The 22,707-nt window shown below is 34.7% G+C and overlaps 1 protein-coding gene across 8 annotated transcripts in view; it reads left to right on the plus strand.

Moving 5' to 3' along the window:
• LOC107037107 (transcription factor 12) overlaps positions 1–21,947 on the plus strand; it is a 50,654-nt gene extending 28,707 nt beyond the window's left edge. The window contains exons 2-13 of one of the 8 annotated variants that reach the window (XM_015255470.1): positions 2,856–2,940; positions 5,953–6,083; positions 7,568–7,822; positions 8,335–8,493; positions 11,921–11,980; positions 12,723–12,905; positions 13,529–13,646; positions 15,064–15,217; positions 15,673–15,762; positions 18,672–18,817; positions 20,024–20,178; positions 21,307–21,947. In XM_015255470.1, coding sequence (XP_015110956.1) covers positions 2,856–2,940; positions 5,953–6,083; positions 7,568–7,822; positions 8,335–8,493; positions 11,921–11,980; positions 12,723–12,905; positions 13,529–13,646; positions 15,064–15,217; positions 15,673–15,762; positions 18,672–18,817; positions 20,024–20,178; positions 21,307–21,351 — 1,581 coding nt within the window. In that variant the 3' untranslated portion in view covers positions 21,352–21,947. The remainder of the gene's footprint in view (positions 1–2,855; positions 2,941–5,952; positions 6,084–7,567; positions 7,823–8,334; positions 8,494–11,920; positions 11,981–12,722; positions 12,906–13,528; positions 13,647–15,063; positions 15,218–15,672; positions 15,763–18,671; positions 18,818–20,023; positions 20,179–21,306) is intronic. The other 7 variants (XM_015255471.1, XM_015255472.1, XM_015255474.1 and 4 more) reach the window with 7 other exon arrangements.
• The last annotated feature ends 760 nt before the right edge of the window (positions 21,948–22,707 follow it).

The following is a 22,707-nucleotide window of genomic DNA, read 5'->3' on the forward strand; positions in this document are numbered from 1 at the left end:
ATTCAATTTGAATCATTTCAATCTTGAATTCTAAAAATTTTTCAATTTTTTCTTTTTTTAATTTTGAAATTCCAGATATTCTCTTTTTTTTTTACTCCTAAAAATTGAAAAAATTTATTCCATCAAAAATGAATTCTCGCATCGACAAAGAGTGAAGTATCTTTGAGGCATGATGCGACGCATCATATCGGTGGAGGGGTGATGACGTAGTGATCTAAATATAGACGATGTTTCTAGCTCTCTGTATCTAAGGGACAAAGGTTTTGTTTCTCATGCGCACATACCCCTGTGCAATTTCTAAAATAATTGTAATAACTTTTTTTTTATCCACCCGGAGTGACGTCTTGGTAGTACCCGCATGGTTTCAACACCTGCCCAGGAACTTTTATATTCTCAATAATGTCCTAGACGAAGCCGGAAGATCGAGAAATATTGACCTGACAATTTTTTCCCACGGGAGTGAAATTGGAATTAAAATTTGTCGGAGTGGTTACACCTGGATAGTAGCTTATTTATTGTAATTAATGGGTTTGCTGGATCTTGGGTCCTACGATGACATTTCCGCACACGTGTGACTAATTCTCAAGTTCAGGTATTCCTTCAGAAATACAAAAAATGATTCGAGATGATTTTCTTCATCTTAAATTTCATCTCAAGATGATTACTACGGTGGGATAAAAAAAAAACGATGAAAATTTTGATGAAATCTATATCTACAATATAGTATCTCATTTCGTCATTTAAACTGGTTATATCTAGATTATCTAGATGAATTACAAATTATCTTAACATCATCAATGATAATTATCAAGTCGTGAAATAATTCAAGAGAGATTAATTTCCTATTCAAAAAATTATCTGCATTCCCGTGATGTTTGAGATAATGTCGAGATAATCCATTATCTACTGATGGATTATTTTTACTCTTCCCATATGCTTCCTTACTTGTCAAACCAATCCATATCCAATTGATTAAATAAAAAATCAAATCAGATAATTTTCCAGGTAAAATTCTTTTCATACAAAGTTATCTCGAGTTGAGATAACTCGAAAATACCTTGAGTTTGACTCGACAAGATATTTACTTCAGCATGTTGACACAATAAAAATAATCTTGACTCGATTTAAATTTATATGAATAACATCTTTAGCAGCTAAAATCATCTTCATCGTAAAAAACGTCTTCTTTTTTCGCGTTTTCTATCATATGGAGACATTCTGACCAGAAAAATAACGGAGACAGTGTTGGCTACTCCCCCTTACAATGTAAATCAATGTGAGGCATTCATATGGACGGAGAAAAATTGCTGACGCCGTTGGACATCGATATTAAGATTTCTGATCCAACCGCTGTACATTTATATTATTCTCTCATCCTCCTCTCTTTCTCTCTCTCTCTCTCCCTCTCCGAAGGGAAGAAAAAGGTGAAATATCGCTCACGCTGCGACACTCGATGCCAAAAATATACGTATAAATTCAACGTACGTGTCTCAAAGAGACGAGTAATGATGAAAATTGAACGTTGAGAGACACTTTCAGTCCTTTGTTCTTGATACTGATAACACACTTCGGCGATACTTATTCATCGACTGAACATACCAGAATGTCGACAATGGATCAAGGTCAAATTCAAATTTTTCTTTTTCAAAATTCTCGAAATTTACGAGAAGAAAAAAAATTGATTTTTTCCATCAATCGTCACCATTTGTTGCATCTCATTGCATCCAAGGTTTTCATTATTTTTTAATTACATTGTTTAATCATATTTTCAGCAATTCCCGTGGAACGCATTTATCGCATCTATCCACCTCAGAAGAGCGTTATCTAAAACGTTTGAAAAATTTATATTTATATGATAAATTCTAAACTCTCTTCATTTTTCCCCTCTTTGTTTTATCGCATCGTTCTGAATCTCAAGTATCGAGGTGGGTCACTCCATTGGTCGAATCCCCAACGTCCCCCACCCGCTTGTTGGGCTTCTGGGGGGCTAGTGGTGTGTGTCGAGAAATTGAAATGCCAGTTCAGTACAGTCTCCCAGTGTGTCAACGTTAATTTACGATTATCAAATAAATTTTTTTCAACTTTTTGAAATATTCATTAGTGAATATCAACGAAAACTTTCGATCGATCAAATTTTTTTTCATTCCATTAGCATAATCGTGGAAGAGTTGAGATATTTTTGACATTTTTCATTAGTGATGTTTATGAATTTTTTGAGATTTTCAATATTTTTCTCGGGCAATTAATTTTTTTTACCATTTTGGAATTTTAGAATAAAGATAATTTAAAAAAGTGTTGATGTCACTTGAAATTTCGTCTGATCAAATCTGAAGTTTTCCACGTAAAAGTGAAGTTTGGACGATTGTTTCATGGCCCTCTCGAGAAGCCGTTAAATTCCTACTGTCATCGTCTTCACGTTAGGTACCTCCTTCCCACGCTACCCCATCCCCTTCAGGAGTGCCATTCTCTCCAGCTCTTCAAAACGCCAATCTGAGGACCCAAAAGTCTTGAGAATCTGGAGGTAACTCTGGAGAGAGTTTGAGGGGCGAAAACAACCGGAAAACTTTGCGAAAGGAATACGAAACGAGGAGGGGCCGTAGAATAATTTAACACAAATTTGAAAGAAAGTGAAGGAAAAAATCAATTTTTGTTCTTCGAAAATTTGGGATTGAATTAAATTCTCGTAGTGTAAATTATTTATGAATTTTCGGAGGGTTCAGAATGTTCGTCAGCCCTATTGACTATGGAAATTATAAAATGGTACTTAAATTGGAGGAAATTTATTTCAAAAATTGATTGATAAGTGAGTGAAATATAGACAATTAACTAATTCTTCTCTTTAATTAATGTTTCAGTATGGATCAGACGAATTTGGTCAGGACTCTCCTAGGTACACATCTCCAAAGGCAGCAGCGCTGTACGCAGATCCCTACTACCTTGGTAAGCCTCTTAAAACCATGACAATCCCGGAACCTCAATTATCTGGAAAACCCTTGCCGTTCGCGAAAATTCTCAAATTCTATCAGAAAGTCAGGGAAATTACCGATTCCATCTTCCCCTCATGCAATGGCTTATCCCCCTGTCCTCTAAAACAACATCAAATGTTGTCTAGATAAAATTATATAAAACTCTACTGAATCATCTCAAATTTCATGACTCAATCCTGGTTTTTTCATATCTCATGAAAAAATCGTAAAATTTCAGATTCTAAAAAGAATTTCATCTAATAGTTATTTTCATCACAAGGTCCACAAAGTATTTTCTGACGAATGTGATTATAGGCCTCGCCTTCGGCTCGGTCTACAAAGCCACATTCGTAAGAAAATACTTTTGGACCGTGTGATGAATGCAATTTTTCGTCAGAAGGCCCGTAAACCGCGATCAAACCGAGCGAAGCGAGGTTAGAATCGCGGTTTACCGGGTCTTCTCACGAAAAGATGGTTTTGAGACAAATGTATCTTGATTCGAGATGATAGCATCTCAATAAATGTAGATAATTGAATCTAAGAAAATTGGCTTTATTCGCAGTGAATGTGGAAGTCTTCATTGAGAAGCTTCTAATTATTTCAATATAAATTATCTCAGTAAAAGATGACGTTTCAAAATTATCTGTAATATTATCTCAACATGGAATAATTTTTTTTTTCAATATCTCAACAGAGAGGTAGACAAATTTCAAATTTGAAACAAAAATTGTGTCAAGATAGTTTTGAGATTTCATCTCAACTTCAGATGCTATAATTTCATGTACCTAATTCTATCTTAACATGAACTTCCAAATTTTCCTATATCCCATCAAAAACTCTGATGAATCTCCACTTCAGGACCCGTTACCTCCCCTCATCTTCTAGATAATTTCAAATTCATCTTTTTGCCCCCGATTCCCCTATATCTCCCCAACCGTTTGTCTCACAGAGGTCGTCAGCCTCTTTTCGAATCGTAAATATCCCCACCTATCCATCAAAACCAAAAAAGGACGAGATATTCCCCCCCCCCTCGAAAAACTAAAATGAGAGCATCTCCAATGCACGATAGTTTTTGGAAGATCGTAAGGGCAAAACTCGGAGCGAGAAAAAGTTTTATCAGCCATCGAATGCCAGTTTCGTTGCCCAGAAACATTCCAGCGGGTGGGGGGTAGTTCGGCTTAGTTTCGCAGTCGGCGGTGAGGAGGGGGTGGGCGGGGGGAGAGCAAAATTACATCAAGCAAAGTATCAAGAAATACGTTCTCCTCGGGGAAGCTTATTGCTGTTGTTTTCCAACTGAAATAATGGCCCATTTTTTCTAGACTTTCTCACAATAGCTTTTTTGGGTTTTCGAGGGAGCGATATGCTCCTCGGGGAGGGGTAGGGGGGTAATAATCGTGGGTGGATGGGAACATTTTTTTCGAATGCAATTTTAAATACATTTTCTGTACTGCTTCTCACGATTTCTCATCTGGGAATTGGTATTACATACTTCCCAAACCCCTAAACTTGAAAATCACTACAGAAAAATATTGTTCCTGGGCTGCTGCGATGGGGTTTTTTTACTCGTGTGGTTGGCCACTCCCCGCCTATACGAGTAAAAAACCGAGTAAAAAACCTCATCGCAACAGGCCGGAAAAATACTATTTCCTCACTTGTGCGTAAAGTGCAATTTTTCCGCACGCTTGTGAGGAAAAATAGTGTTCAACACACGTGGGAAAAGTATTTTTTTACCCTTGACAGGTTAGCACTCGCCTTTGGCGTGCATAAAAGTGTTATTTAACCCGTGGGAGGTGTGTTGCGCTCCATCCCACGGGCCAAGTACACTTGTTGCGAGTTTCGAACCCTATTCTTCATCACGATGTGTGGAAAGTGGGATTTTGCGGACAATTGATGAAAAACACTTTTATGTCATTAGGCCCGACAAACCGCGATTCTAACCTCGCTTTGCTCGATTAGATTGCGAAAACCGCAATCTATTCGATATCACACGGCTATAAAAGCATTATCTGGCGAATGTGGCATTATAATCCGAGCCGAAGGCGATCAGGCGATAAATAATACTTTTATCGCCTGATGACATAATATACTATTTTGACACTGCTGCTACGTTCATCTTGTGCCGAAAAGTGCCTATTCGTTTGCTCGTAAATGAAAAGAATTTTCGTTTACTTGTAAACGAAAAAGTTATAGCTCGGCCACTAGTTGAACTTAATTGTTCGACACATGCGAGACGGGGATTTTCAATTCGTGTGATTGGCAGTCCTCGACTTCGCATCGGGCCGCCAACTTCACTCGTATCGAAATGTACTATCACGCACTCGTATCAAAATATACTAATTCGATGAATTTCGTTGTTTTTTTTTAGTAAAATGCTTTTTTTGTGATACCTGGTTGAAAAGTGCACTCTTTGAAATGCTTTAGTATGCGTTTATTTTCCGCACGGAAAATAAAGTGAACTTTACGCACTCGTGCACAAAAACAACCACTTTACCTCCCCACTAGTGTTCCAAACAGTGAACTCGACAGTTATCACAAAAATGGGATGTGTTACATGTGCGAAAAAGTGGAACTTTACGCACTAGTATCAAAATATACTAATTTGATGAATTTCGTTGTTTTTTAAAAATTGAAATGCTTTTTTTTGTGGTACCGGCTTGAAAAGTGCACTTTTTGAAACGGTTTAGTGTGCGTAGAGCGGTTATTTTCCACAGGGCATATGTAAATTTCACAAGTGTACATAAAGTGAACTTTACGCACTAGTGCAAAAAAAATAACCGCTTTAGTCGGAACTCGGCAGGTATAAAAATAACAGGATGCGTCACATGCGCGTGCGAAAAAGTAGAATTTTACGCACTAGTAACACAGTACGCGGGAGCGTGCGTAAAATTTCACATTACGCACAAGTGATGAAAAACACTTTCACGCGCTCGTATCGAAATATACTATTTATTGATTTTATTGAGGTTTTTTTTTGCTTTTTTGTCAGATGGAAGTACGGGAGGAGCTCCTGGGGACCCCTGGACGGGTAGTGGTGGCGTGCAGCCACCTTACAGTGGATATGCACCGCCACACTTGGCGCAGCCTGCCTATCCCATGCATATACCACACGATCCAATGGTAAGTTTGCGTTTTTTAATTTTTTGTTATTTTTTAAAATATTTTTTTTTTACATTAAGTTTAAATGGAGTGAAGTTTAAGCTGGGGGAAAATTTGCCTTGATATGTCCCTCATATGACTGCACAATTTTTTTATCATTTTAATAAAAATATAAACACTCAATCGAATAAAAAACGAAAGTTATTGCATTGAAAAATTTAAAAGGTTTTTGCTTTTTGAGAATATCTCGGTGCTGAATGGTTTTACGATAAAATGAGTCTTAATCTTTTTTGTAGATTAGAAAATTCTCTACAAAAATACTCTGCTATTTTTCGATACATCCACTCATTATTAAGTTAATTAACTAGTTATCAAAACATTCGGAATGATTCGTTATGTTCGATCATTCTCAGGCAATTTCGAAGGTAATTCTATGGTTTTATCATTCTTTTTCGTCTGACCCCACTATTCCAGGGGCTAAAAACGTTCGGAGAAAGTGCTCAAGGTCGTGGGAATGGAATTCACTCAAAAATTCCCTAAAAAAGCAAAAAATTGAAATTTTTCAATTGAAATTTGTTTTTGTTAATTTTTAAAATTGCATCAAAAAATAATAATCCTCTTTTGTAAATTTATAAACAATCTCTGAAGCTTCAGGGGTGCCTGAAGACTCCACAGAATTTTTTCAAAGACGTTGGAATGCGTCTAATTGCTAAAAAAAAGCAAAATTTCTGTTAAAAGGTGAATGAAACATGCATTAAATCGTGCACTTGACTAGAAAACGCCCTGTATTTAACAGTGGGGTGGGTGTTGGAATTCTATATATAGAATTCAGTGAGTCATTTGACGTTATACATGGGCCCAGTGGTTCTCAAAATCACCCTATGGTCATTCTTGTAAAAATTGAGAAAAGGGAGAAGGGACAGATGTTCGGTTTTCTCGTGCCCCTCTGAGATGAAAACGACGAGTTGGATCATCCGGCTGGGCACTTTTCAACCGGAAGTCACGCACTATTCATGCAGGGAGGGTATCCCTTTTGACCTAGGACACTGTTGCATTCAAATTTCTCGATATATTGAAATTATTCAGAAGCTGGAGAAATTTTTTTTTCATCACTTGCAGATTATTTACCAAATATCTCGGGAATCAGTGGATTTGAGGAAAAAAATCATAGAAAGTTTTTTATGGGGAATTTAATTCTGCGCAAAAAATCTTTTTTGATATTTTCACCTAAATCCACTCACTATCGAGTTACATGCGAAATTACAAAACTGTTTTTGTTTAAATCCAATCAATTTCGTTTTTAATCAATTATTTATCACATTACGTTGCAATTATTTCAGTAATGAGTGGTTTTAGGGGAAAATGTGAGAAGACATTTCTTTAGGGAAATTCAATTCTCAGGAAAAAATGTTGAGGTACATTTTCTCGTAGGACCACTCATTACCGAGATAATTGAGGATAAATTGAGAGGAAAATAGAAATTGAAAATTTCAATATTTTTTAAGGCATACTCGGCAATGTCACCTAATGGCGAGCCAGCGGCGCCAATTCTTGGCTCAGCGGTGACAAGTGCAGCATCACTACCACCAATGTCAACGTTTAGGGCGACTAGTGGCACTGGCGCACCATCACCAGCATCACTACAATACAATCACAGTCCTGGTGCACCCAATGCACCGTCGACAGCCCCAAATGCACCCAATCAAACACCCGCCCAGGAGACGCTTGGCAAGGCACTTGCCTCTGTAGTAAGCACACGAGTACGTTAAACACGTCACTCTTCACTCAATAAAATCCTCGTTATCATAATAATTAATCTTAATTACTCATTTGAGTGGAAAATTCGTTTTTGCTGAGGAATTTCATGACTGCTATGGTTACTTCGCAAATATCTCGTAAGCGCATGGAAATAGAGAAAAATATCACAAGACATATTTATGGGCAATTCAATTTTTTACAAAAAATCTTTTATGACATTTTCGTCTATCGTCACTAGTTTACGGTATAATTAACGGCAACTAATGAACAAAAATTAGCAAAAGTAGATGGAATGCGAAATTTGAGTTTTTCGTCAATAGTTTTTTGAGGATTATCTTGTAAACGAGTGGAGATAATGAAAAATGTCGTTAAACTTTTTTCGTGGGAAATTTAATTCCCTGCAAAAAAGATTTGAGGGTATTTTCTTGTAATTCCACGCGTTCTCGCGATATCTGCGGAAAACTGAGAAGTGAATCAATCAATTAATTGAAATTTGTAATTTTTGATCCGGCAGATTTACCCAACGGACCAATCGGTGTCGAGTTACAGTAGTAATCCATCGACACCAGTGGGTTCACCACCTCCCCTACCAGCGGCACCAGGATGGGCCTCTGGTACAGCTCCAGTGTCGCCCCACTTCACCGCCGACCCAACTCGTGGAACTATTCACATGGTACGACGACTTATTTCATGATTAATGATTTTTTTTTCTGCTTTCTTATAATTGTTTCACATGGAAGATCATTGCACCTTATGAATATGTTCGGTATTCATCAGTTGAGGGGACTTGGAGCTTATTCATCAGCTATTAAATCATTGTGATTTAATAATTAGATCATCCATTTGGCCGTGACTACCTGAATTATCCATAAATAATCAAAATCACACAGTCGAAGTGAACAAAGTGAATAAAACAATTTCGAAAATGCAGAGTCAATCTATTTCCGCGTAAAATCCTTTTTGTTACTGTTGATTTATCTGGGGAAGGGGTGGGTTTAAGAAAAGAAGTGTCTAGATATTTTTCGTAGCTTATGAAATTCCTGTGTCAAAAAATTGGTGTCACCTTTTTTATCAGCAATCTATTCCGCTAGGGATAACCTTAAGCTAGAAGCAACGATAATCTTTGCTGAAGATCCTGGATTATACAAATTTTTGTTTTATATTCCTTTTTAAAAAGATATTCTCTGAGACCTGGTTCCACCAGCTCTGGTTAACAAAAACGTCTGATAAGAAAAAAAGTAAATTTGGATGTTCGATGGATTATTTTACCCGGGAGAGTATCTCCAATTTATCCCAGGAACAAAAAATAGAATTTAATCTTAAGGTTAAATCAGTGTGAATTCAAATGGGGCTACAGGATAAATAAACAATTATTCTTCGGGTCAAATATTGAAAAATTATGACCCCCTACGATATAATTGACCCCGAGGATAAATTTTACTCTGGGATTTATTTGGATAACAGGGCTTGGTGCAACCGGGCCTGGATATATTCTTTTTATAAATTAAAAATTGAAAAAATATCTTTTTTAAAGAGATATTAGGTGTACAAATAAGTTTTAGAACACTTCGATTTCGTGTCATGAAAGTAATTCAAAGTTATCGCTTACATATGATATGGTGGGGTTTGTTATGTAGTATCAAGACATAAGGGAGTCATAAACACAACCTTAAATTCTGTGAATAAAACATGCAGACCGATAAGCTATTTATTAGACACTGCATTCGCTATGAATTCCATCAAGGAAAAACTGTTAGAAAAGCATGTCAGTCGATTTGTTCTGTTCTTGGGGACAACATTGTATCTAAAAGTACATGTGAGTATTGGTATAAGCTATTTAAAGAAGGTGATTTCGACGTTAGTGACAGTGAACGTACCGGAGCCCCTGTAAGGGTGGATGGCCAGGAACTGCAAGCGTTGCTGAATGAAAACCCTTGCCAGACGGAAAAACAACTTGCAAAACAGCTTGGAGTAACTCAACAGACCGTTTCCTATCGCTTAAACGCAATGGGAAAGATTCGAAAAGGAACAAAGTGGGTGCCACACTTTTTGACTCAAGAAAATAAAGATAGCCGACTTGACATATGTCCGAATCTTTACAATAAGCAACATAGAAAGTCTTTTTTGTGGAAAATTGCGACCGGCGATGAAAAATGGATTTATTTTGATAATCCAAAACGCAAATATCATTGGTTTAACCCCGGCGAGCCGACGACATCGACACCGAAGCGCAATATTTACTGTAAGAAGATCATGCTGTGTATATGGTGGGATATGAAAGGTGTACTGCATTATGAACTTTTGAAGTCTGGCGAAACAGTTACTGCTGATCGCTATCGTCAACAATTAATAAGATTGAACCAAGAAATTGAACAACAACGTCCATTTACTGGCAAAGGAAAACGTCCAGTAAAATTTCTCCATGACAACGCCAGGCCTCATGTGGGTAAACCGGTCAAAGATACGTTAATGGCTCTTGGATGGGAAGTTGTGCCACACCCGGCGTATTCACCAGACTTAGTGCCAACTAATTTTCACTTGTTTCGGAAGATGCAAAATGAATTGGCTGATGTGCGATTCGAAACATTTGAAGAAGTGCAAAAATGGGTTGATAATTTCCTCGCCTCGCAAGACGAAACTTTCTTTGCGGAAGGCACCCGTGAATTACCTAACAGAAGGCCGAAGGTCATTCAAAAGGATGGAGATTATTTTGATGAATAAATGTAGTTGCTTTTTTTCGAAAATGAATTTTGAATTTTTTGCAAAGTGTCCTAAAACTTATTTGTACACTTCATAAAAGACTTGTATAATCCAGAATCTTCAGCAAAGATCAACTAATGAACGGATTCTGTTCTGGATACTTTATGGAACAATTTACCTGTCTTGTGACACGAAGCAATCATTTAGTGTGAAATTATATAATTTCAGCTGTAAAAACTCATGGTAGAAACGGGAGATTAAATTATATGTTCCTTTGATTGTTTATTGTTACTTTTATTATTTTAAAAAATAAATGATTGGATAAAAAATACAATGAACTACTGCACTGAGAGAAAAACGACAACGATCTCAAACAGGTCTTGCTTGTGCCAAAAAAATAATTTTTTAAAAATGATCAAAAAAGGATATTTTTGTGCCAAACATGCAGAGAGTGCGCCGAAATGAAAAATTTTTGTCGCAAAAATAGATTTAGTAGTTAAAAAAAAATTGCATTCTCTGTACACGCAAGAAATGTCATTTATAGCACTACTCTTTCGTTATTCGATACTCCTATACATATTTTTCTCCCGAAAAATCTTTGTTTTTTGCGAAACAAGGGATAGTAGTTTTTCATTTCGACTGTCTAATAATCACAGCCAAGAAATGAACCCTTAAATGAAACAATAATAATGATATGATAGCAATCTTGTAACTTAGGGATGAAATATTAGTTGATAAATTTTCCTCCATATGAGATATTTTCATCCTGAAAAGACACCGTCTGGTGTGAATTATCCGCCTCTTGAGTCAAATATTTCGTTGCTGTCGAAAGCAGAAGAATTATTCATGGTTGAGACTTTCCAATTCGAACCAAACAAATTCTTTTTTTGCGATTTTCAACTAGCGATTTTGTTGGCACAAATAAGACTTGTTTGACAACATGTTTGTTTTTCTCTCAGAGTAGCTCTCCTTTCTCTGCAAAAAATAAAATTATCAAATTCTCCTTTAAAAAAAAAAGATCAATAATTAAAAGCTTCAAGTTCCCGCAGCCATTAATTAATAATCACTGGGTTCACATGTGCACATAGAATTCCCACATCAAGGATCAATTAAATCACTAACAAATTATTCACCAGCTTGAATCAGCAATCGAAAAATATGAAAAGAATCACGAGAATAGAAATATCGTTGCACGTTTTCCCCTCGAAATTTCATTGGAGACGTGAAAAAAAATCCTCTTCAGAATTTTAAATTTATATCTCAACCTCATCAATTTAATTTATCAAATTAAAAGAACAAAATTCCCTCACTTTTGGTTTGTTTTTTTTTGTGTACGTTGTTGTTGATTTGGTGTTACCATTTTTTTTGGTTTTGTTGTTGCGTTGGTGTTTTGTGTGAAGCCGGCGCCCGAACAGCAGAGGCTAGACGATGCCATCGGCTTCCTTCGTGATCACGCCGAGGTGAGGATTGCCGATTATCATTTTATCATTTTCGCTGTGAAATCGTTGAAACGTGATTTCTCGAAAAAACTCATCTTGTTAAATGACCATTATCTCACGAACTATTGATTCTACGCAAAAATGTGATTGAACCATTTTTGTAGAGAATTAAATTCCCCTCGAAAAATCTCTTGTGACATTTTTTCGTCGGACCACTCGTCAATTAAGATAATCAGCAAAAATCATTGACAAAAGTCCCAAAATCGATGAAGAAATTTTCGAATTTCCGTCGATGGTTTTTTATCATTATCTCATTAACGAGCCCAAATACGACAAAATGCGATAAAAATTTTTTTGTGCAGAATTAAATTCCCGAGAAAAAATGTTTTATATTATTTTGTCATATCTCCTCTCCTTCCTGAGATAATTGAGCATTTAACAAGAGGTAAGAAAATCACGTTTTCCTTCACTACAGTTTTTCTTCTCCTGTCCTAATTAATTTCTCGATTGAATTATTGTTTTCTCATTAATACCTTCAAAAATTCACCTCATCATCACTTATGTGTACATTGCCACTGGGTATTAATGACTAATTGACGATTGGCTCATGACAATGGGAATTTGACATGAACTAGTCATAAATGTACAGATTTTTCATTGCACAAGGGGTTGATTCACATTTTGTTTTTAAATTTCTCATTGAATTTTGATGATTGATGATTGAATACAACAGTAACACGTTTTCTATCGTTAATTGGCTCAGCGTAATCGAGACGAATCGTCGGATATTCTGTTGGTACAGGGATCTCGAATGGAGGAAAGACTGGACGATGCCATAAATGTATTGAGGAACCATGCAGAGAGCCAAGTTAATCTTCATCTGGGTCCCGTGGGCCCTCATGGTGCACTCTATTCCCACACGTCACCGAGTCAAATGGACCACCTTGTAAGTATATTTTTGCGCTCGTTGTCATGATGATCACAATTGGCAAATCAGAGTTTACTATAATTCAATTGTTAAATCTTATTGATCAGATCATATTGCCCTGAAATAAATCAAATGAATTTTCGTATTGAATATTTCAATAGATGTCACACTAGCGTCAATTAGACTTCGCTGATTTTTATTATGAAATCTGCACGAGGCCTTCTTGACGTTCGTTTTAATTACTTCATGATTTTTGAAGAGTCACATGACATTTCAGTATATTTCAATAAATATCTCGAAATCTAAGGGAGATAGCAAAATTTTTGTCATAACCTTTTTTATAGAGCGCATTGAGGGCTACAAAAAAGGTCATGACGAAAATTTCGTTATCTCCCTTAGATTCGGAGATATTTTTCAAAAACTCATGAGGGCTGAATCGACTTGAACTGTTTAGCCGTTTCGCTAGTGATTTAATTAAATTTTATTGAGACACTTCTGACCCTTATGACAACTCCACATTTTTGTGTACATCTCTTCAACCATCAGGTCGATTGACAAATATCTAGAAAACAAAACCAGAAAAAAAACATCCCCTCAATTTATTTCCTGAAATTATCAATTGATTTTTATTTTTAAAACAGACGAGTCCACATCCTGCGGTGACAGTAGCTCAACCCCAAGGATCCTATCCAGTTTTAACTCCCACCCCCGACACAGACGGATCAATCAAGATCGAGAGGCTATCAGTAGCGAATGCCAGTAAGTAAAAAATCAAAAATTAATTATTGAAAATTGTAGAGTAGATTCACAATTTTCCATTGTCACAAGTCATTTTCCGATGGCTATTGGGTCATCACGTGGAATAATGTCTTTTTCCCATGCTCCTCGGAATTGTAAAAGAGGATGAAAAATAAATAGTTGAAAATAAACAGAGTTACCCAGGTGTTCGCCAACGTTGGTCTTCCCAATAAGGAAATATTAGATAAATCACGGAGACAAAACCAGTATAAGAATTCCTGCAGCCTTTATTATGCCACTGACAGTGGATTCCCTGTGGGGTCCATTCACTAGGATTTTTATTCATTTTTTTTCCGATGAATAAAGGGAATAAAATGAATAAAACAATTTTGAAAATCCAGACTCAATCTATTTCCACGTAAAAGCCTTTTTGTTATTGTTGATTTTTCAAGGGAAGGAGTGGGTTTAGGAGAAATAGTGTCTAAACATTTTTTGTAGCTTATGAAATTCTCTGAAACAAATGCATTCATCATTTTCACCTAAATCGTTTGAAAACAAAAATTCCAGTGAAAATCATTAATAATTAAACTCCGGAAGTTGAGACTGATCAGGCCTTCGAATTGGATTTTCCATTTGGTCATGACTCCCTGGATTGTCCGTAAATAATAAAAATCTCAATGTAGAGATCAATTAAAGAGTCAGGAAACGATACTGATTCAGTTATATCGCCTTAAATGACTGTGGACAATCCACTGGTATTTTTTTCTCACAGTCCCACGACTTCAAGAGCTGAGAATTCAGATAAATCAAGTCAAGTAGGCACTTATACACCCGATTGTTTTCACTTATATGCCATTAGCTCGACAAAGAGTGCTAAAACACGAATGCCAGGGGGCCCGTAAATGGTAATAAGAATGGATGAAGAAAGAATTTTATTGAGAATAAAAATATTAATCCAGTGGTTTTTCTTAATTATGGATTTCACGTGGAAATGAGTGGATTTAGAACGAAAAATAACATTCTTCTGGACAATTCTGTGATCTTTAAAAAATGTTTAAATACATTTTGTTGTGCAATCGCTCATTAAGACAATTAGATAAAAAAAAGCAAAAATCTCGAAATTGAATTTTTTTCACAACGGTTTTCGCCAATTATCTCGATAATGCATCAACTCATAAAAAAATTGCATATTACATTTTTTGTAGAGAATTTCGTAAGCTACAAAACCTGTCTTAATACATTTAATCGTAAAACCCCTCGTTACCGAGATATTCACGAAATATTCACGGAAGCTTTTTGTTAGAATTCATTTTACTCAGTTCTTTACTATTTTTACTTGTTTAATTTTGATTCTTTCGATGAAAAATGACATCGGGAAGTGACTTGTCAATAAACTTAATCACTCATGAACACCTAAAAAAACATTATCAATAATTAGCAGAATACATCTCTTTAGAAAAGAGGAAAGATCCACCAGACAGTAGTGGAGGTGAGACGAAGGCATCTAGCAGTGATTTGGCAGCCGGTGTTATATCAGGTTCAGCCGTTAACTCTACGTCACAGGGAAAAGGGACTAAACGCTCGCGCCGATAGTAAGTATAAACAATCCTTTTAATTAATTTTAATTTCTGTTAATGCATAATTATTTCTTCAATTTTTTCGCCACAAATGAATGTAAAATAGAATAGGAATCAAAATTGGGGTGCAGTAATGAATTTTTTTAATCAGTCTGGGGCACAATGAGCTCATGAAGATCATCGTAAGGGGTCAGAAGGGTCAAACGAGGATATTTAATGCCATCGAGACTATTTAATGTCAATCAATACTGTGGCACTAGTATATGAAGAATTTAATTGACAATTTTATTGATTAGAAAATCCTATTCAGCAGGACATTTTGTAATTTGACCCTTCAGACTTTCACGACCTTCATGATATGGCCCTTCTACCCCATTAATTTCAATGGCAATGATGAAAAATTGAATATTTAAAAATGTAAAAAAACAATGTGGAGATGAAATCTAACTTGCTTTGTCTTTGAACAACCGTTGTTCGAGCGCCGATGAAGACTGCGACGATCCTGGCACCAAAGCGGTGCGTGAAAAAGAACGCAGACAAGCCAACAACGTTCGCGAAAGGTTAGTGAACACACGCAAGTTTAAAGCACTTTAAAAAAAAAACAACTAAAGTTAAATAAATGAAGAAATCCCAGAAAAAAATGTCAAAAATCCTTCTTAATTCCCAGGTAATGACTAAATTCATTGAACAATTGTGATGATAGAATTAACGAGGGGTCATCAGAGGTTTTGTCTTTCTAAAGATAATTCATTCAGGCATGTTCTCTCAGAATTTCTTCCAATTCCTCTCTGATAGCTTCATTAAATCAGAGATTATCTCGGTAATGAGTCGTCTGAGGGGAAAATGTGAAAGTTATTTTTTGTGGGAAATTTGATTCTCCACAAAAAAGGTATTATGACGTTTCGGCATGTCTCCAATCGTTAATGAGATAATCACGATTTTGTGGAAGTGTGAGGGATTTTACTGGTACATTTTATCACTTTGTAAATGAGTTTTTTTTCTGTAGTTCACCGAGCACTGTTTATGTTTACAGGTATTATTTCAGTGTCACAAATGTATTATCGTTCGTGATTTTGGGGGTTATTATTCTCCAGGAGATGATTATTCAATTTTTATTAATTAATGGAGTGAGAATAAACGAGCAAACGAGATGAAAGGTAATTTCGGATTGGATTTCCGTGAATATCTCGTTATCTGTCGGAGATGCGATCATTTGTGTTGCGATATTTTTTATAGAGAATTTCAAGAGCTGAAAAAATGATCTTGACACAAATTTCGCTATCTCGAATAGTTTTTTAGATATTTTGCGAAAAATTTTGTTAAAAAATGGAATGTAATCGTCTAGTTTCATTTTACTGGAAAAATCCTCTGATATTTTTGTATTATTTGATAATAATTGAATAAATATCCTCTGGAGAGTAACAATCAACGAAATAATCGAAGAAAATGATGATTAAACTGTGAGAATTTAAGAATGTTTATTAAATTAAACAACTAATCGTAAACAACGAAAATAATTATGGGATTATTACGATCATTTGTACAAAGAATACGGGCCTTAAGGATAATTGAGAGGCCTTAATTAATTTGAACCTGCGTGTGTTCATTAAGGAATCGTCCCGAGACCGTTCGAAACAACAATCTTCATCAATTAATTACCATTGATCAACAATTACGTAGTAAAGTGATGAAACAATTTAAATCCACTAATTTTCAATCCTCAGTTTTCGCTGAATATTTTTGAATCTATGGGACTTACGACATTTTTCATTAGTACCTTCTTTACAGAGAATTTCAAGGGCTACAAAAAAGGTTTTGACGCAATTGGGCGTAACTCCCATAGACTCCGAAAAATTCGTGAAATATTGTTGACGAAAAAAGTGAAATGTGGAAAATTTTTTGCTTCAACCCTCTTACTGCTTGATTAATTGAGGAATTAATTGAATAATTGAAAAAATTGAAGAGATAATGACTATTCAATTTAGTTCGTAAGTTAACAAACATCATTAATCAGGTGATTAATCGAGTATTGTTATTGCGCAACTGTTGTTCGAGCGCTGAAGACGAGGATGATGATCCTGATGTGAAGGCACAACGGGAAAAAGAGAGGCGGCAGGCTAATAATGCCAGGGAGAGGTAAGAACCGGATAAAAATCGCGGGAAAAAAACCTCAACAGACAGACATAGAAAATCAGGAATTAATTTTCAATGGCCCGTATTCTGCATACAAAATCGAAGATCGTCCCGATGATTTCCACGCGAACAATTTGACAAATTTACAGATTTAAGAGGCCTTGCTAACCTATGAATTTTGAAAAAAAATGTCAAGTATGTTAGTTATTTGCATATATTTAATCTTAATTTTAATATGTATATGAAGGGATTAATAATACAACAAAATAAAATCAATAAATAAGAGGTTTTGGGAGTAAAGAAAGATACTGAAATGCAGAGAAAACTTTGCGCCATGAATTCTCAGCCGGAGGGGGCTGAAAAAATCTGAAAGATGGCTTAAAAAATTTGTTCATATTGTAAAAACCGGATGAAACAAGTTGAGGGTGATCTAAAGGGGATAAATAATTGAAATGAATGTTTAAAAATACGAGGTGGACGGGCCGCCATTTTGGAAATTTGTCAATTCATTTATGCAGTAAAAACCCACAGAATAAATTATTAACTTCATTAATTGATTGCAGACTGATTGAAAATTTTGTTTAACAAAAAAATTCAACTTCAATGAATTAATTGAAATAAAAAGTATTTAGTTAGTTGAATGAGCCCTCGAGCCTCACAATCAACGAAGAAATTGCATAAATAATTGATTATTAATGAAAAATAAAACTTGTGATTTTTCCTTGATAATTTATGATCAAAAGAAAACCGAAAAAATCCAAGAAACTGATCTGTGATGTTGAATGAAATGCAGTGAGATAATTAAAAATGCGAAAAATTTACTTGAACATTTAATTAATCAAATTAACCATCGAAGTAATTACGTTTAAAACATATCTCTCGCATAATTTTTAAATAAAATGAAATTAAATAACGTGAGGATAAGAAAATGAAATCAGTGGAGGCATTCTTGCGGGAGGATAATTATGAAAACTATTAATTAACGATGATATCAGTATTGTCAACGTTCATTATCAACTATCAATTAAATTATTACTAATTTTTATTACGAATCAATCAAGTATTAGTTATGACGTTTTGAATATTTATTAAAATTATTTATCCTCTTCAGACCACTTCATAATTTTTTCAAGCTGTCCTTCAGATTTTTTAAATCTCTTTTCACTGAGAATTCGTAGTGCAAAGTCTTCTCCGCATTTCAGTAGTTTTATTCCAACTCCTAAGAATAAAAAATTCTCTCTTTGTGTCAACTAAAATGGCTTGACATTACCAAGAAACTTCTCACGATTGTCTATATTTTTTTTCTAATCATTCTCTCGATTTTTTAATTATCCAGGATACGTATAAGGGATATTAATGAAGCATTGAAGGAGCTCGGAAGAATGTGTATGACTCACCTGAAGACAGACAAGCCACAGACCAAGCTCGGGATTCTCAATATGGCGGTGGAGGTTATTATGACCCTGGAGCAACAAGTTAGAGGTAAAATAGAGAATTTAGACATTATTTTATTCATTATATTAATTCTTTAATAAAAAATTCAGTGTAACGTTTTTTGAAGCCCATCTATTCGGCGTATTATTTCGTTAGAGTATATATATACTTTAGGAATGGTATTGTAAAAAAATAATAATGTCACTCAAATTATGTCATATTTATGCTACTGTATAATTCTACGTAATATATTATTGATGGTTAACACGTTGACAAAATGATCCATCAAATTTTCCTCAGCTAGCACCCGGACAAATCTAGTCTGTAAAAAAATAAATTACCGAAAAATACGATTAGTTGAGGCCCGGGTGTACTATCTGGATTTCTTCATCTTTCGTAATCCAAAATTGTCAATTGGGTGGTACAACTTGTAGAAATTCCCAAAAATTATGATAGAATGATAAAAAAAAAGAAAAAATTCGACACTTTTTCAAAGAGCGTTTTTAATTGAGATTTAGAATGAGTTGAAAAAAGTGGAAGTTACAAATATCTGATTCGCAGGGGCAAATTATCTATTAGCTGTCATTTTCCATGGTGGATAACAAAACACTAACTCCTCATGGGAAGTAATAGCTAGGTATCTCAATTTTCAAAACAGTGGTATGTAGTCATCTGGCATTTTTATGTGATAAAAGTGTGATTAAAAATTTTTCCAAAATATGACAACTTTTTTCAAAGAGCCTTTTCCGTAATGAATGTCTCTGTGCAGTGTGGGAAAAGATTTACGAAATCAGTCTTCTCCCTGCATATTGATATTGGGTGACAGGCCGCCATGTGTCACCGTAAATCAGATACATTTTTCAATTTTTTGTTATTCAACTTATTCTGAATATAAATTAAAAAAGTTCTATGGAAAAATTAAGAATTTCTTCTACTTTTTTTTGATTATTCATTCATACTTTTTCAAAACTTCTGCATGATGCTGGACTCAATTGACAATTTCCGATGACGAAAGATGAAATAAATATCGAGATAACGTTCAAAAGATAGTACACCCGGGCCTTAATGAATTAGCTAATCAATCTGCAAAAAAAATTGAATTGAATTTAATTTCATCAGCATTTTATTTTTATTTTAATTTAGAATAAAATAATTTACAACAAAATATAATTAATTAACTAATTGATGAATCAATCGGTAAAAATTTAGGTGAATTTTATCAGTATTTTATTAATTTTGGTATTGTTTTTTCAGAGAGGAATTTAAATCCAAAAGCGGCGTGTCTGAAAAGACGAGAAGAGGAAAAGGCTGAGGATGGTCCTAAACTGCCAGGGCATCTTGCTGCACACATAACTCATCCACATTCTCATCCACACGCGCACTCACAACCTCCCTTCCCTGCCATGCCTGTGAGTATTAATTGTTCAAGGGCTATCGGAGCTGTTGGAGTGAGATTTTTCATGCATTGAAGACTGATTATATGTTTATAAAAACGAATAATTAGTGCAAAAAAATTAATTGTTTATTATTTGTTTCACCCGTAGCTGCTTAAATGATTAAAATAGTCCAGGGTCTCCAATGAGCTACAGAAGCTCGTACTGCAGATTTTTTTTTTTCAAAATGTTTGAAAAAATATATACAATAACAATTATGAGCTAGTCTTTTTTAAATTCGACTCCTGCACAGCTAATTTCGTTTTCTTTAGATGTAAAAAATTGCACCATTCATGTAAAATAGCAAAATGTTTCTGAGAGAATCGAGAATATGTTTTAAATATTTTGATGCTTAATTTCTCTGGTTATTTTACATGAATCGTGCAATTTTGTAAATAAAAAAATCTGCGGGTGGCTGAATCTTCACATCCGAAATTTGTGCTCTACAAATTTGATTTCTTTTGTGCATCAATAACCGATTGCCGACCAGCGCTAAAGAGCCCTCAAAATTGTAATTTATATCTAGAAAAACTGGAGAATTTTCTAGAAAAATCTGAAATTTTCTAGAAAAATCCACAATTTTCTAGAAAAATACAGAAACTTCTAGAATTCCGGTAGATGGTGCCACTGCCGATAAGGAACCATAAGGACTTTTTCCTAAATGCCCCCCCCCCCATAATGAAAAAATAGACGTATCCACATGAAAAATAAAATTATCAGCTATGTAGGAGTCGAATTTCAACAAACTCACTCGTAATTGCCAATGGACACTTTTTTTCAAACATTTTGAAAAAAACCTCTAGCTCCAAATAATCAACAATTATTTTTTTGCACTAATGATTCGTTTTTAGAGATATACAATTGATCTTCAATGCATGATAAATCTCACTCCAATAGCTCACGAATTAAAAAACCCATCGCCCCTTAATTGTACGAGGAGACAGAAGTTTTTATTTTGTCTTTAGACAGATCAAATGAGATAATTCAATATCATTATGACTACAAAAGTCCACTATTTCAGAGCTCTCCACTTTCCCACTGGTTTTTTCTCATCAGCAAAATTTTTTTGAACATTTTTAATAAATTATAATGAAAATATTTCAGGGACCACCACCATCACTTCAGCACAATCCTGCCCAGCCCCAGTAGCAGAGGTTCACCTCCGGCGTTGTTCTGTGTTAAAACTCGTGTGCAGTCAGGTCCAGTTAGCCTGTAAAATCGTTGAACGAACTTAACTCTCGAATAATAACGAGAGAACCTAAGGAATGACATGAAAATTGAAATAAAAAAAAAAATTATATCATATAGACATATATGAGACTCTGAAGTATATATGCCAATGGTATATAGAGTTTGGAAGGCCTGGGTGACTATGAGACGTGCGCGGGTGCTCTTTTTCGTTTATTTCTTTCATTTTGATATCATTTTATCAATTTTTTACATCATTCGAGGGGGAATTTATTAATTCAACGTAATCAGGATTTTTTTTTCTCTCTCTCTCTCTCTTTACGTGAGTGCATCGGGTCTCTGGGGAAAATTACCGTTTATTTTGAACGACAATAAATAAGTATTATTGATGAGGAATTTTAAATGATTAATGGTTAATGAGACAAATAAACGGAATTTTTCTATCCTTCAATTCACTTTGTCAGATTGACATATCAGATGACTTTTCGAGATTAAAATTGAATTTTTGATGATGAAAAAATATCAACACTTAAATTTAGAATTTTTTCCATTTATTTGGATTGAAAAATCGATTTTTGATGAAAAAAATGGATTTTTCCAGCCAAAACTTTGTTTTTCAATGCAAAAATAAAATTTTTGACGTGAAAATTGCACATTAAAAAGCATAAATTGAAGTGATGTATTTTGAAGGCAAAAATTCAATTTTAAATGCAGGAAAAAAATTACAAGACACCTCCTACATTGGAACTGTAGATTTGTGTGTCGAAAAAAATGAAAAATTATGATGAAAACCTCCAATGACGCCCACATGATAAAATCCATATATACAAATATATATATAAATATAAATAAATTAATGAATGAAAATTGATGAAGTTGATAACAAAGATTAAAATGAAGAGATTGATTAAAGTGATTAGATAAAAGACCCATTTAATGAGAAAAGTGTATGTGCAAACAAAAAAAAATGTTTTTTTAAGTTTTAAAGTGCATAAGGAAAAATGAGTAGTTTTTAATTGAAAATGATGAAACGAGAGGGAAAAAAATGATTAATTGAAAACCCACACACACACACACACGTTTAATTATAGTTGTGGTCTTTTTAGGAGAGAAAATAAACAAAACGATTTAATAATAAACGATAATATTGCTAATATAAAATACGGCGGCTTAAAATTATTTTTATAAATAGCGAAAGATGAAAAAAAAAATGATGAAATAATTGAAATGTGGTTCCTCCTTTCGATGATAAAATAGTGATGACGATTTTATTACCACTGAGACCCCCAGGATCATTAGAAAATGAGAGAATTTTGT

The sequence above is a fragment of the Diachasma alloeum genome, unplaced genomic scaffold, assembly GCF_001412515.2.
Source record: "Diachasma alloeum isolate Michigan unplaced genomic scaffold, Dall2.0 Dall_scaffold_00213, whole genome shotgun sequence".
NCBI classification, from domain to species: domain Eukaryota; kingdom Metazoa; phylum Arthropoda; class Insecta; order Hymenoptera; family Braconidae; genus Diachasma; species Diachasma alloeum.